General features: G+C 45.1%; 1 protein-coding gene and 1 long non-coding RNA gene across 2 annotated transcripts in view; one reads left to right on the top strand and one right to left on the bottom strand.

Annotated features, from left to right (window-relative positions):
• Window positions 1-4,569: 4,569 nt before the first annotated feature.
• Window positions 4,570-15,755, bottom strand: TBL2 (transducin beta like 2). Its single transcript, XM_039849481.1, is given in 8 exon segments — window positions 4,570-11,628; window positions 11,631-11,812; window positions 12,024-12,176; window positions 12,530-12,656; window positions 12,985-13,136; window positions 13,619-13,803; window positions 14,060-14,190; window positions 15,565-15,755. Coding segments are annotated over 8 exon segments (1,338 nt in total). The 5' UTR covers window positions 15,695-15,755; the 3' UTR covers window positions 4,570-11,350.
• LOC120591784 (uncharacterized) overlaps window positions 15,054-16,311 on the top strand; it is a 44,148-nt gene continuing 42,890 nt past the window's right edge. The window contains exon 1 of the long non-coding RNA XR_005649997.1: window positions 15,054-15,496. This is a non-coding gene — a long non-coding RNA (uncharacterized LOC120591784). The remainder of the gene's footprint in view (window positions 15,497-16,311) is intronic.

Here is a 16,311-nt window from a genome sequence, read left to right as displayed (position 1 = left end):
AGACAGAGGGAACATTTGGGCAACATTTCAGAGGACAGGGGTATTAGTTTTCTATGCTGCATAATAAACTGCTACAAACTTAGCAGCCCAAATAACACATATCTATTACATCAGTTTCTGTGGGTCAAGAATCCAGGTCTGGCTTACCTGGGTCCTGTGCAAAGCTACAACTGATGCGTTGGCCAGGGCCCAGTTCTTACCTACAGGCTCAACTGGCGAGGGACCCATTTCCAGGCTCATTCTGGTTGTGAGAAGAATTAACTCCTTGCATTTGTAAGACTAAAGGCCTCAGCCATCTATTCCTAAAGGCTGCCCACATGGCGCCTTCATAAGACCTCTCACAATAAGCCCACAAGGGAGAAAACTGAGTCTGCTAGCAAGGAGTCATATTATGTAATCACCAGTGACATCCCATCCCCTTTGGCAGATTCTATTGGTTAGAAACAGATTTTCATAATATATTTGGGGGGAAAGGGGGATGAGTGTGTGTAGAGTGCGAGTCCCCAGAAAGTGAAAAGCAGGAAGGGGCTGAGAAGTTAATAGAACTGTGGGCACCCCTGAGAACAAAGTAGGAGGCTCCTGGCACCCCAAGTTCCTAGACTAGGTATTAAGAAGGGCATGTTATCTCAGTACAGGCTTCAGTGGAGAAAAAAATCCTGAAGGCATTTTTCGGCCCAAGTACTGAACATTGTAGGGAAGGGAGAGATTCCTGGAGGCAGGTCTGATTCCCTGAGGGTACCAGCCAAGAGACTGGATAAGACCTCCTGGGCCAAGCCCCCTACTTCTCTCTATATGGGCAGCCGGCTTTGTGTGGAGAAGTAACAGGTTTTTAATACTTCACAGTTAGTTGACTTTCACTTCTATTTATCACTATTCCCAGGAGCAATATAGGCATTATCATAATTTCTACTTTTCAAGATGAAGTTGAGGGCAGAAAGTTTAAATGAGTTGTACAAGGTTGCATTTAACTTGTGTGAGGCCAAGCCAGAATAGAACCCAAGACTTCTGACTCCAGGTTCTGTGGTCTTTCCCTTATTTTAGCCGCCTGTAGAATTGGAAGAGAAGGTATAACACCATCACAATTGAAGTGAGATGGAGTAAGGTGTTTAGATCCCATGTGAAGACTTATAAGAACTTTAATATCGTAGCTTGCAGTCCAACATTTGGATTTTTTTACAGCTTGAGCTCTGAAGCTGCTTACAGAGCATAACTTTGCCCTTTTGGCTCTGAAAATGCCTTGTGCTGATTGTACTATTTGACTAATTGTGCTCCTTGCATTGTTGTTAAATAATACTCCCTGGACTATAATTGTGTGATCAAGACAACTTTTTTGGTTCTACATGCCTGAGCTGAAACTAGGACTTGATAAATGCTAAATTACATAATACCGGTTCTTCTCACCTCACAACCCCACTTGCTTGACCAATGAGTCAGCTGACCGTTGAAAATCATTACCCCCACCAATCAGAAAACGAATGATATAAGTTGATGGTCTTGTTTCCCCTAGCAACCCATCTCTGTGATTATCAGCTCCTTGCAACTTTTTCCTTTATAAACCCTGCCCTATCCCCTCCATTTTGGAACATGTCTTAGGTTCATACCGAGGGCTACCTCACTGGTTTGCAAATCTTGTATGAATAAAATACTCTTAATTTCTGTTGGAATTTTTGTTAACACATGTTTCAGATTTACAGAAAGCTGGCTTCCACACTAGTTCCAGTGCCCCCAAACTCAGGAGTTGTTTAAGAAAAAACACTCTTGTTTCTTCCTCTAGTATTCTGGTCACTGAATGTGCGGGCTTTCCCCATACTGACCAATTCTCTGAAACCAGCTGGGTGTCCTACAATTCAATTCAATTCTGACACTACGTACCTGGAGTAAACATCAGATCCCATAGGTGAAGGGCTCAGTACCACAAGGCTGCCTCTCCCACCCGCACTTCACAGGCTTCTCATGTACTGATTGTAAATCAGAGGTTCTCATGACTTCCTCCTCAGGTTCGATTAATTTGTTAGAAGACTATATTATGCAGGAAAAACAGTTTACTTACTAGATTGCCAGTTTATTATGAATGGATACAACTCAGAACAGCCAGATGGAAGAGATACGTAGTGCAAGAGATGGGAAATCTCTGTGCCCTCTCTGAGTGCAGCCACCCTTCTAGCATCTCCACGTGCTCAGCCTCCCAGAAGTGCTGGGAACTCTTTCAGGGTTTTTATGGTGGCTTCACTCTATAGGCATTATTAATTAAATCTTTGGCCTTGGTGATTAAGTTCATCTCCAGCCCCTCTCCCCTCCCTGGAGGTGGAGGAGGGTGAAGCTGAAAGTTCCAACCCTCTAACCACTGGCTGGTTCCCTTGGCAACCAGCCTCCTTCCAGTGGTTATCTAGGGGCTTTCCAAAAATGGCATTAAGATAAAACTCAGGTGTGGCTAAAAGAGGCTTGTTTGGATAACAAAACACACCCATTTCACCTTTATTTCACCTCTGGAACTATTTCTGGAGCCAAAAACAAAAATCAAACATTATTTTCAAAAAGTTATCCCTATTGCTCTAACCACTTAAGAAATTACAAGGGTTATGGGAGCTGTGAGCCAGGAACCATACAGAGAGACCAAAATATATATTTCTTATCATAAATAACAATATTAACAGGGTTAAGTGAAGAGATTCTGTAGTAGGAGTGTTAGTCAAGATAAGCCAGCTGCTGTAACAAACAACCCCCCACCCCTACCCTACATTCCATGGCTTTCACACAACACAAATTTATGTCTTATTCATAGTTGTATTACAATGCTGGCTTAGGAAGGACCTGTTCCACGTAGTCATTCAGGGACCTAGGTTCTCTCCATCTACTACTGGCTTATTCATCTAGAGCCTTGGCAATCTCCACTGAATTCTCTGCTCCTAGCTAGCAGAAAAGAGAAGAGAAAGCATGGAGGGTTTCTAGAGGTAGCCCCAGACTAAACAGATCACTCCTGCACACATTCCAGGACTCATCACATGGCTTCACCAGAGACTGGAAAATGTCTAGCCTTATAGCCAAGAGAAAGGGAAGCATGGATGTTTGTGAGCACCAGCAATCTCTGGCACAATGGGCGAGTGCCTGGCTGGCCTGCCACTATTAATAAACAAACACAGGTGGGGAAATGTGGGATGCAGCACATCAAAAAGTTCGCATTTGCCCAGATCACAAAAGACTTAGAGGTATGCAGGGCAGAGGCCACCCTGTTAGGGTGAAATAAGCACTCAAGGACCAGAAACCACCACAGACATCATCATCACCTCTTTCATTTTGGATTTGTTGTTTTGGTTGCTGTTTTTCCTGCCTTTGGGCTCCCAAAACTTCTGAAACCAATACCTGGGCTGTCAAACCTACTGGTTATATACCGATGATTTGCGTGATGCCTATGTCCCCAACTAAACATATAACCCGTAAATGCCAAGGCAGAGGACTTAACAGTTGTTTAAGATCTGATAAATTAGCTGGATCTACAAGACTTGATAGGTGAAAAGGGAGGCCTCTTATTGAACACAGGGAAAGGTAATGATGTTGTCTGGTGAACACCAGGGTACAGGCTGCTGAGTCATGCAACATCACAATGGCCTCTGGATGTTTGTCACTGATCTTATTAGCTGATTCCCAGGAATCACTATATGTGGAGACAATGGCTCTGGGTTCCAGGGATCCCAGAAAGTCTTGAGAGAGACCACGGGAGCAAGCAGGTAATAGGGGTCTGACGAACTGCAGATACCCCCACTGTATCCATGATAATTTGATAATGGCAAACATGGAGACTTCTTTGTAGCTGTTGCCTTTTCTTGCCTAAGTGGAGAGTTCAAATCATCTTGTTGTGATGGAGGTGAGCTGAAGTCCTGGAAGGTACTTAGGTGGCTGTAGCCTCCAAACCCCAGATTTGGCCTTCTATTTCAGCAGCCTTAATGATCTCTTTACTTGGGAGCTATTAGTTCCTGGGAGAATCATACTCCAGTGTGTGAACTGACAAGAGGCAGTGACCCCAGAAAGTACTGCAATTTCTATTGGCAGCACAATTGCATGGTGGATGAGGAAAGGGTAGCCATAGTGAGCTCATTTACTGTTGAGCAATAAGTATTTATCATATTAATGAAAAAACATAAAGTGTCTACTGTGTGCTCACTTGTGAGAGTGCGCTAGAAACAGAAAGAGGTACAGTACAAACTCCTAAGATTATAAAGTCCCTGTCCTCAAGGAACTTACCTTAGATGGCAAGGTCAGAGGCTGTGTAGGGTATCACCAAGAACGAGCTTGAACTCTGTACTCGTCCCAGGGTTGAAATCTTGCTTGCCACTTAACCTCCACAAGCCTCAGTTTTTTCATCTGCAATATTGGAATAATAATTGATCCCTCACAAGAGCTGCTATGAAGCAAGTGAGAAAATGTGTGTAATGAGGTTATTATTCTTCTATGTATCATGCGATGATCTTACTGATTTTTATAAAAGTGCATGTTCGTTTTAGAAAATACAGACAACAGAAACAAAACTTAAGGTAATTTTTCAAGCGAAGATATAAGTCTCTCAAACATAACTTGACCGGTTGGAGTAGTTATAATTATGAAAACATGTCCATACACAAAACACTATCCAGGACTTCAATATCACAGGAAGATCAGCAAACAAAGGAACTGGTTTCCCCTGATGCTCCTGAGGGGCTGGGTGCAGGCAGTGGGAAGGTGAACTGCCCTTGGGAAAGTAGTCAGAATGAAGGTGAGGAGGAAGGGAAGAGTCCCTGGAATGTAACAACAGCCCACTGTCAGGATGAGAATGCCATCTTAGTCTCTCCATATATTGTTCCATGTACTGTGCAGTTTAAAAGCCTACAAGCCAAGTCTGTTCCTGACCCGCAGGTTCTGAGAGTTTAAAGGATGTAGCCCAAATCATGTGTTGGTTAAAGGCTGCAGTATCCCTGAGTTAGGTACTGGAAATGGGCTCTTCGGAAGGGAGGTGTCTCGAATGAGCATCCAACGGGGCACTCAGTCACTGCGAGGCCCAGGGCAACTGGGTAAGGTTCCAGAGAGGTAGAAGTTCTTTTATTCGACTGTCTGGCCCTATGCTAGGCTGTAAGGATACTAAAATTAATCATACATGTCACCTGCCCTCTAGACAATCACAGCATAGATAAATGACAATGCAATGTGGAGTAGAGATGAAGGAATGTGCAGGCTTATGAAAGCACTGAAAAGCTATTTAGTCTGAGATAATGGGGGAAAGGCAGTTTCCAAAGAGACTCCTTAGACAGCTGAAGTGATGGCCGTGTGACCAGGGACAAGAGCTGGGGAGTTTCCAGTGCCAAGCAGGGAGTGGGACAGCCCCCTAGAGGGTCCCTGGATGGCTCCCTTGCAGTTTCTCCTCCATTAGGCACAAGCCGGGAAACACTTGTTGGGATAGGAACACACTCTCGAGAAGGGCAGTAGCATCTGAAAAATATTCAAAATCGAGGCAGAAGAGCACAGTGCAGTGGTTCCCAAACTTTGGTACCACATAATAAAGGACACAGAGGATCATGCCTATTGAAGCAGGATAGGACCTGGGCCTTTGTAGTTATGCCCAGGCCCCAGGTAAATGTGATACCTGCTAAAGCTTGGGAACCTGAGCTCTGGACCCAGATTCTGTAGGATTGAATCTCAGCTCGGCCATGTACCTCCTAAGTGACCTGGGCAATGCTGTAGGGTCCCCATTGGTTATATGGAAGTTATAATAGTTCATATCTCAAAGAACTGCTGGGAGGATATGAGTTGTCATCACCACAGCACTGAGAACGGTGTCTGGACTATAATGAGTACTCCACGAATGTTTGCCATTATCAAATCTTTTAGCTGTGGCAGAAAGGTGCCATTAAGGGAGGGAAAAAAAAAGTAAAGGAGAGGATGAGAGGATAAAACAGGATATTCAATAAGAAGTTTAACTTAAATTTTTAAATAAAAACAAAAATCCCCTACCCAATTAGCTAGCATCATTCACAAGCCAGTAGGCCGTTTGAAATGCTTAAGTGTGAAAAAGCTGAATTCGCTTGCTCTAGTGAGAGCATCTACAATGAGAGCAGGAGGAAACGCTCTATCAGTTTGTTAGAAGGAAGCTGGTGTGCTCAGCTCTCCATGGCTTCCTTCCTAACCTGTCTGATCCTGGGAGGTGATGAAGGAATGATCAATGTGTGACTGGTTTCTACATTGGTATCCTGGCTGCAGCTGGTGTGTGGGATACTTGGAAGAACTTAAAGGTAAGAATGGAAAGCTAGTAATCAGGCCATAGATACTGGCTTGAAAAACTATACAAGCCTATTTCCACATCTCCAGAACTTTTAGAACTCTTGAGATATACCTGGCTGAACCTCCAAGAACTCACAATAAAATACTCACTGTATATTCACTTCTGATGTGTTAAAGAAACCTTAATAGTAAATTTGGAACTTCAGGGTAAAAATGAAGTGTGGTTAACACAGAGGTTAAGTGTTAGACATGGGCGAGAGGACTCCTTTTGGAGGAACTCGTCCTAGCCCTCCTCCTGCCATGTCCCTCCCCATGAGGCATAGAACTTGCAGGACCAGGGATATGTGACCACTCAGAGCTTGTGTCTCCACTTCACCCACTACACCACAGTCCAGGTACCCACAACCCTGGAACCCCTGCCAAAACAGACCCAAGCCTGCTTCCAGGACCTATGTGAACTTATCTTCTGGGTCTACCCTCACAAAGGCAGTGCTTTCATGGTACACACACCCAAAGGCCCAAGTGGGTAGCCAAGAAATGGTGGTTCTTAGGGACGTGATGGCACTTAAAGGTCGGGGCTAGGGTATACCTTGCAATGTGGGAAAGAACCAGATGGGAAGAGGAACAGGCCTTAAACATGGGATGGCCTGCTTTGACACATCGGGGCACAGATCTGAGTCTGAGAACTCTAAGTTCAAACTTGGCCTTCCAGGATGTTTTATCTATCAAGATAGGCTAGGCTAGAGCATATTTGAGCTCAGTTGAATTGATAACTTTTAAATATTAAGGCATGGCATGTGGGCCTCCATTTGTATTCTTGCCTTTGGCTTTATAAATGTTGGAGATGGGCCTGGTAGTTAAAGGTATGTACCTTAGTACCAGAGAGACCTAAATTTAAATACCTGGGCACAACATTATTGGTTATGTGCCTTGGGCAATTTACTTGGACTCTCTAACAATACTGATGTTAAGGCTTTTTCAGTTGCAAGTCAGAGCATCCCAACTTGAATTGACTTAATCATAAACTGGAACTTATTGGCTTTTATAACTGAAAAGTCCAGTGGTGTCTGGATCCACTAGTCTAAAGCCTCAGCACATGGCCATCCTCAGCACATGACCTCTCTACATCTTCCACCCTGCTTTCCTGTTACCTTCATTCTCAGGAAACACTACACATAGTAACAAGCCTACAATCCTACTTACTAAACAATCCCAACAGAAAATGAAAGATATTTTCACTTTTCTAAAGTTCTGGCAAAGTCCAGGGATCTTCTGATTACACCCACTATGGAGCATCTGGGTCTATCCCCTATAAATCATATAGATCAAGAGTCAGGGAAGTGGTAGTTCACCAATAAAAACTAAGATGTGGTTACTGGGAGCATGGTTAAGGCAAAAACAGTAGCAAAGTTGGTAGGGATTAAAGGCTTAGCACTCAATGTTAGCCAGTATTAATATGATTAAGAAAATGCAAATGGGCTCAAACTGGGTATGTATACTGAATAGAAAGCAAATGGAAACCATACTCATTCTCCAACTGCGCTGAACTCTGGAAGTTGGAAGTTTAAAGAAATGAAGACTTGGAAATACATTCACAATCTCAGAATACATTCACAATTTTGTGTATATAAATCATGCTTTCAGTTGTTGTGGCTGCTGCTTCGATGCCAACCTGTGCCCATCAGTGGGCCTCAGTCTAAAGAACTGTGGGCTGAAACCAAGTTGTGCTCACCAGGAAGATCCATATTTCTGGAATTTTGTAAAGTACATGAATCCTCAAATTATTAAGTTTCTAGATATGGGACCAACTTGGGACAGTGTTGGGTCCATCTAATGCTATATGAAATAATCTACTACTGCTGATAACTCATCACAATAGTATGGGCTTTCTACTTAACTCCTATAATCTCCAATTACAGAACAATCTTTTAAATATGAGTATTATTACCTTGATGAAAACTTACCAAGGTTATGATAGGCCTTCAAATGTATACTTTTGTGGTTTAAATATTTTTTTTATATTTTTCACAACTGATTAAAATAGGCTATATACCATTTTTAATATTTCCCCAACTTTTTATTTTGAAAAATTTCAAACCCACAGAAGTTGAAATAGTAATATTAAAATGTTAATGCTGCCTTTACATACAAGGATGTTTGATCCAAAAAAACACATAGCAGCCTCTATGTTAATATCCAGATACCTTCTCTAGGCTCACAAGAGAAGCAGCTTCATTTTTAGTGAGAGCTTTCTGTCCTCAGGAAGTCTCTGTAATATTTTTTTTTTATAGTGGTTTCACTCCATTAGAAACACAAGCCAGGATTTATTCCCATTTTACAGATGAAGAAACAAACTCAGAGAGGTCAAATAATCTATCTGCTCAAGGTCTCAAGTCAGTAAGTGATTCAGCTGAAACTGGAAACAGACTTCTGACTTCAGTAACTCAACATTCTATGGTCACTTCCTCTCCTGGATATACAATGAAAGTAAAGCCAGAGCCAAGCAAATATACGAAAAAATGTTTTAGTCTCATTCTTCTGGCAATCGGAAAGCAAATATTTGCCAGGAACCATGTGCATAACATTATCAATCAGAAGTCTGTTATTAGGAACATAAAACCACAGTGGAAATCGGGAGTGGGAGGATACACACAGAGGGTACTGAAATTTCTGTCAACTGCCCCTGGTCTGAGTTCATTTATCGAGGGCTCATTCTGTCCCAGGTACTGTGCTTGGGATACAGAACAAATAAGATCAACAAAGATTCTGCCTTTGTGGAGCTGACATTCCAATGGGCTAATGAACAATCAAGAAGCTGCCAATAAGAGACTGGTGCGCTGCATCCAGCCCACATTAGTGTTTTGTTTGGCATATACAGTGCTTTAGTTTTTCTTTTTATAATAAACTGCCAACTTCTAGCTTCTCTAGAATAGGCAACTTCTGCTGGATTCCTGAGTAAGTAGGAGCCACTCCTGCTCTTTATGCAGGACACATGCCCTCTAGAGATCACTGCAGTCCCCACGTTCCCTGCTGTCTTACATCCAGAATACTGGCCCATTCATGCATTTACATTCCCCACTTGACATCATAACATTTAAACTGAAACCCCTAAAGCAAACAAATATCCAAACAAGTTCAGATAGCTTTAAGTAATAGAAAATAAATAAACTAAGCTAATAGGATGGATGTGATGATTGGTGAAAAGGGCTACTTCAGATTGGGTTGTTAGGGAGGGTCTCTCTGAAGTGTAACTGAAATTGAGACGTGAATTATGATAAGCACGTCAAGTCAGCCATCAGAAATGAAAAATGCTTCCAACAAGAAGAAACAGCATAGTCCAAGTTCCCCTTGAGGCTGGAAATAACATGGCTTGGTCAAAGAACAGCAAGGCTGGGGTTACAAGAGTGGTAACAAGATCACTAAGGAAGGAAGAAGCCAGATTACATAGGACTTTGTGGGCCATGGAGAGAATTTTGGATTTTATCCCAAGTGCAATGGAAAGCCTTCGGGGGTTTTAACTGGGGAACAATGTAATCTGGTTTACATTTTCAAAAGAGCACTCTGCTATGTAGAAAAGTGATTTAATAGGAAAGAGAAGCAGGGAGACCAATGAGGAAGCTATATTATAGCCCAGTAGGTGACAGTGGCTAGGACCAGGATGGTAACAGAAAATAAGGAGACAAGTAGCAAATTCAGAATAAGATATAATCTGAAGTATAACCCAAAGAATTTTTGGTGGAGCAGATGGCAGTAGTGGTAGTGGGGTGGAGGAAGTAATGAAAGGGAGTAATTATGAATAACTCCAAGGCTGTGGCTTATTCAAACATTTATGTGAGCTGGGGGCAAGTAAGGGGAGTCCTAGTTTTAGGGAGATGGAATAAGAACCTGACTTTGAATGAATAAATTTTGCCTAGATGCAAGTCTTCTTAGATTCATTTCCTGTATCTCCCACATCCAGGCCATCCTCAAATCCAAAAATTCGATCTTTTAAATACATCATCTCTTATCAAATCTATCCCTTCGACTTCATACCCACTGTCTCTGTCCTGGTTCGATCCTCTCTCTTGCCTTGACTTTTACAACAGCCTTCTACAGCTATGAATAAACTAACAAAAAGCACTTAATAGACACGTGTACCTCTCTCCCACCAGCCATCTTTGATGGCAGAGATCATGTCTTATCTCCGGTGCTTACTGCTGTGCTGGGCAGAGTAGGCACTCAAATGTTTGATGAACTGAAAAGGGGTCTCCTCCAACAGGATATAATCTCCTGAAAGAGAGGACTCCATTTTGGGATTCTGATTCCTCTATACAAAGCAGAACCAGATACGAAATGTATGATCCCAGAAACTTCGCCTTCCCAAGAAATGTGTTTCTTTTTTCTAATTTGGTTTCAAACTACAGTGTTTCAGACCCACTTTTACCTAGTTAAGAAATGATATTGGACAACAGTTAACATATTACTACTCTTTTGTTCCAAATCTAGGGACTTTATACTCTCATGTCCTCACAGTGTCTTTGTAAGGAGGTCGAGATTATTCATTTTACAAATAAGAAAACTGAGGCACAGAATGAAATCCCTTAATTACTTTTTGATGGAGTTAGAAGCTTTGCCTGGATTAAGACTAGCCTTTACCTGACCCATAACATACCACAGTTCTGTAATTGGAAGATATCCCAGTCTCACTCCTGCAACACTACTGGTTAGTACTCGGGCATTCTTTAGGTTTTGCCTCCACAATTACAAACTCCTTTGGATGTCAGGGTGTGTTGTCACAGGGTCAAAGACCATGTTCTCTCTTTCTTCTATTTACCACTCTCCTCAGTGCCTGATGAAGACAGATTCCACCCCTTGGGCCCAGGAAAAAAAGAGAAGCACCTTGGTCATTAGCCTGAGAGGTCAAGTAAGTAAAGGAGTCAAAACCAGCAAGAAGAAAGATCTAAGTAGGCAAGAACAGTTTCAATGGGAAAAAGGAGGGGGCCACCATAAAAAAAAATCCAGATACCCCTTTCAAAAGGTTTCCAGCTGGGGAGTACCTGGGAAGAAAAGTGGCAGCAGTAGTGGCAGCGGAAGGCCAGATCCTTCCTGCCACATTCTCCCAGAGTCATTTCTTCAAGGCACCCAGGCTCTTCAGGGCCTCCTGGGCCTGGGTCAGTTGCTGTTGCAGCCTCTGGCGGGTGCTCTCATTGGAGGCCCGCTTCAGGAGGCCCTGCATTTCTTCCACCACTGCCCGGTGGCCAGGGGTGTTGTGGAAAAGCCGTACTGCCCGGTCCCCACAGGAGGCCAGAAGCCGGCCAGTGATGTCAAAAGACAAGTCAGTGATACACTCTCCATGGACCTGCTCAAAGCACTCCTCTTTCTCACCCCGCCGGGTATTGTAAGATGAATACTGCTGCCACTAGCCAAGGCCAAGACCTGGGCATCAGGGGAGAGTGCCAGGCGGCACGGCATGGTGCTAGCCTCTTCAAAGCGGCCTGTCCTCAGCAAGTAGGGGTCCTGCTGCTTCTTGTATTCCACATCTGTGTCCCACAGTTTCCACGTACCATCCTTGGAGACAGAGGCCATCCTGCAGCATGGAAAAATCACAGCTCTAGCCCTAACATATCCTGAAGGGGAGGACACCTGGAACAACACTAAGATTTCCAGTTAGGAGGCCAACTCCACTTAGGGTCAAGCATCCCACCTGCTTCAGAGCTGCTGCAGAGATAGGCAGAAAGACCCTGGTTGCCAAGAGGGGCTGAGAGCCACTGGTAAGAAATCAGAGGAGATTCACTCACCTCCGGGAGTCATTGGAGAAAGCAAAGAAGTGGACAGCTGCGGAGTGGCCCTTCAGTTCAAAAGCTCGTACAACCTCCTGGAAGTCACCTTTTTTCCCGAAGCAGACTTCCCAAACTTTGACATCGGGGGTGAAGCCACATGAGGCCACAAACCTGCCATAGAACCCGAGTTCCTTAAAAACTTAATTTTAAGGGTGTCTTGTTTCTACAAACCCACTAAGCCTCTTCCTTGAGAAAGTTAATCATATCTAAATAACATACTTTTATTATAAGTGGTTTTACACATAATCTCAGTTCACCTTCACAGCCATGCTATAAGATATGTAGTACCCCACCTCAATATTTAAAACTGCAGATGAAGAAATAGAGACTAAGGACTTGAATCTAGGTGTTCTGATTCCACAACGTTTGCTCTTTCCACTATTTGTAGCTGGCTCACTGCTCTGTCCCTGGCCCCCAGCCCCAGCCTCTGCCCACCCCAGATGCCAAAGTCCCTCCTTCCTCACCTGCTACAAGGGGATATAGCAGCATGAATATTGTTCATCTGGTTGGTGTTAATGGTAGACAACACCTGACCTTTCAGATTCCAGATGAGGATAGTTGTGTCATTGGAAGCAGTCATGATGAATTTTCCTGAAGGAAGTGACATAAGCTGAGATCAATTACCACTGTCAATCTCCAAGGATATACTTCTGAAGGCCTCTACTGCCCAAAGGATCCATGCTGCCCTCCCAGGCCAAGGGACACTGTAGATAAGGACTTTGCTGAAGACTGTGGCTCTTACCTGCCTTCCTTGGGGATTCGCTACAAATCCTAGACTCCAGCAGAACACAGAGCCAGAGCCCCTTTATCATGCTGGGGCTTAGCATTATGCTGAGAGTGGCAGCATTAACTCATTCAGTACATATAACTGGGGCCATTGCTTCTTGCCTTGGGCAAACTCCACCCCTCTGCCTCTTACCTGTGTCTGCAATGCCAATGTTGATGACGGGTGCCTTATGCTTTTTAGGAAAGTCCTCTGGGGTGGCTGTGAAGGTATAGCCCCCATCCTCTCGCTTGGTCATCTTGAAGACACGGAGGGTGTCTCCACTGGCAAGCCAGACAATGAAGGCTCTAAAGACAGGTAGCAGACAAGTAATTCACTCACTCTTTTGGACATGGAAGCCTATGTATGCCAGGTCCTATGTTAGATTCTGAGGAAAATCAAGATCGCCCCTCATGCCCTACAGTCCAGCCTTACAATTTAACCTCTTGGTTCAAAATTCTCTTAAAACTCCTCAGAAGATAGGGCTCTCATAGCTTTGGCTTCTTTACTTTCTCTATGGCTTAGAAAATCATTATAGCTTCCAAGACTAACCTGGAAGCCAGACTTTGGTATTTCCCAAGTTGGAACAGATCTTCCCTCTCTGCTTCCTTGCTATATAGCTGCATAGCACTCTAGGGAGCCCCAAGCAGTGCTCAGGCTGTCTGGATGCTCTTTCTACTACCCCAAGGGAGACCTTAGGTCCCCCCTCACTATTTCAAACAGGTACAGAAAGGCCATAAGCCTGGGGCTGGGCTTCTGCAGGCAAATCTGAGGCTCCATGCTGTCCCACCTGCAGTCAGGACTGAAGCGCACCAGGGTGGCATGGTCCAGCTCTACATTGGCTCTCATGCTACGGTGCTCTCGTTGCAGGAAGTCTTTGGTGCTCCAGATGCGGATGGTGCGATCATCTGCACAGGTGGCCAGGTACTTGCCGTTGCTGCTGAAGTCCATGCAAGATATGTCCCCACTGTGGCTCTAGAGGAAGGGTTGTAGGAAGTATAAACAGGAACCTCTTGGGCAGATGGGAATCCCAATGTGCAGCCATAACTCCAGGACCCTGTTTCCTGGATTAACAGTAAGATGCTGATGGGATGTGATGAGAAAGAATAGGATGAGGCATCCAGACTGATTTTAGTTAGAGGCAGCGGGGTCTGTAACATTCACATAACACTACAAAGGAAAAGTGTGTGGTGGCGTGTTTGTGGGTGTGTTGTGCATGGCACCCATGTACCTTCAGTGCTGCAGCCAGGAGGCGGTGAGTGAAGTTGTGCTGTTGAGGCTTCTCCTTGCGAATTCGCTGCTGCTGTTTCTGCTTCTTGGACTTCAAGGACTTGTCAAGTGGAAATCCATTTGCTTTTTGGCCTATAAGGAAGGGCCATGTCATCCATCCATTACTCACTCAATAAGCATTTACTGACCACCTGTGATTGGCCAGGTACTGAGAGGAGCAGCAAAATATGACCATATATGGCTCCTGTCCTCAAGAAGAGAGAGTGATGTAGGCACAAACAGGGGCTTTGGAATCAGACCTGGGTTTAGATTGTGATTTTGAGGAGGCTGCATACTGTGAGTCCATATAGCAGCTCAATGCAAATTAGAAAAGGTGCCTTCTCTGGGCTGGCACAGCTCAGTAGGTACACAACATGCCCAATGGAGTGCAGATCGTTGGCCAGACAGACGTCCCTACATAAGGAATAACGTGCACAACTGAATCTGGTAGCCCTGGCCTTGGGTAAGTTACTCAATTGCTTTGGACCTTGGTTTCCTTAAACAGAAGTTGGGAGAATTGGATAATACACAAAAAATAACAAACAGTAAATGCTCAAAAAACTCCCATAGAGAACTGAGGGATTCAAGGCAGTCAACACTGTTGAGATACCCTGTACCAAAAATGGTGCCAGTCACTTTTGCATAAAATAGTTAATTTGAGAATCAGGCCAGGTGCAGAGTTGGCATGTGTTAGATCACTGCAGATACTCCTCAATTCTTATAAGAGAAGAACCTCCTGAGGCCCACATACAAAGATGGCCACAATCTGCCCTCTACTTATTTCTCCAGCATTGCCTACCAGGGCTCTCCCCTCACAAAAGAGTCATACACATCTATCCTTCAAGTCCACACCTTATGTGTCCCCTACTCTCGGTGAAGATTTTCTTGACACGCTCACATACACCCAAAAAGCGGGGCTGACCACTCCCACCCTTGGATTTCCTGTTTCTAGTACTAACCTCTTCTAGGATACCTATTACACTATATTTTTCACTTACATGTTTAGATGTTCCTCTCCATTACCCGGTAGTGGACTACCTAAAGCAAAAGACCCCAAAGCCTATGGAGGTAGTGGGTACTCAATAAACCGAGTAACTAGTCCATCGGTCTCCCACCTCCCCGCCCATTTTCATAAAATAACCAACAAGTAGCGCGCTTGGGAGTTTAGAAGCGCTGTCGCAGTAACCCCGGGATGAAGCTGAAGCTCAGAAGGGAAAGTGGCTTGGCCTCGGCCACCGAGAAAGTGGCAGCGCGGGACCCAGGTTCTAATTAGTCCTCCCTAAGACGTGCGACCAGCTGGACGACGCTGCACCTCTTGTCGGGAAACGAAGGTCATTCCACAAGAGGAGAAACTGAGGCCCAGGGGGGACCCCGGCATCCCCACGGGCCCAGACAGCAGGTAGGACCACGGGGAGGCCGGGAGCAAGGTACCCGTGGGTCGCTCCCACCCGCCCCAGCCCCACCAACCGGCGGACCGGCTGCAGATCTCTTCTTCCGCTCGCAGCCACCCCCGCGCTACCGCCGCCGTCGCCATCAAGGCCAGAAGCCCGAGCAATAGCGACAGCCCCATAAGCTCCGGCATCTGCGGTAGTTCCATGTTGGCCGGGCTGCTGCCACCTCAGCCTCCGGCTACGCGGGCGCCTGCACGTCTCCGCGGAGCCGCGCACGCACGCGGGGCGGGGCGGGGCGGGGCTGTTAAAACATCTTGAGGGGCGGGGCCTGGCCGTTGGAGCGCCCTGAGGGGCGGGGTCTGGCTGTTGGAGTGTCTCGTCAGGCGGGGCTTGGCGGTTGGAGCGCGTCCCGAGGGGCGGGGCTAGGGCGTTAGTGGGGCCTGGTTGTTGAGATTGTTTTTGCGGCCTGAGGAGGCGGTGAGGTGGGCAATGTGCAGGCCCTTGCTTAGGCTTCCTCTTGAATACTTTACTGATAATCGTTTATTAAAGGCGTTCATTCCAGCTGTCACCACACTGGATCCTTTTAAGGAGTCAAGGCAGGAATATTACTGTTAATGGAGGGAAAGAGTAGTTCTGACATTGGAGTATGGGACAGCCTCAGCAAAACCTGAGAATGAGGGATTTTGTGAGGGCGGCAGGGCATGAGCAAAATAAAATGTAGCAGATAAGATTGGAAAGGTCTGGAGTGCCTTGAGTGTGGCTCAATCCAACAAGCAGAGATGAGCCTCCACTGGCTATTACAGAGCAAGATAGGGCAAAATTG

Source organism: Pteropus medius, unplaced genomic scaffold (genome assembly GCF_902729225.1).
Source record: "Pteropus medius unplaced genomic scaffold, Ma_sr-lr_union100, whole genome shotgun sequence".
Classification (NCBI taxonomy): domain Eukaryota; kingdom Metazoa; phylum Chordata; class Mammalia; order Chiroptera; family Pteropodidae; genus Pteropus; species Pteropus medius.
This window is presented reverse-complemented; position numbering and strand designations above follow the sequence as displayed.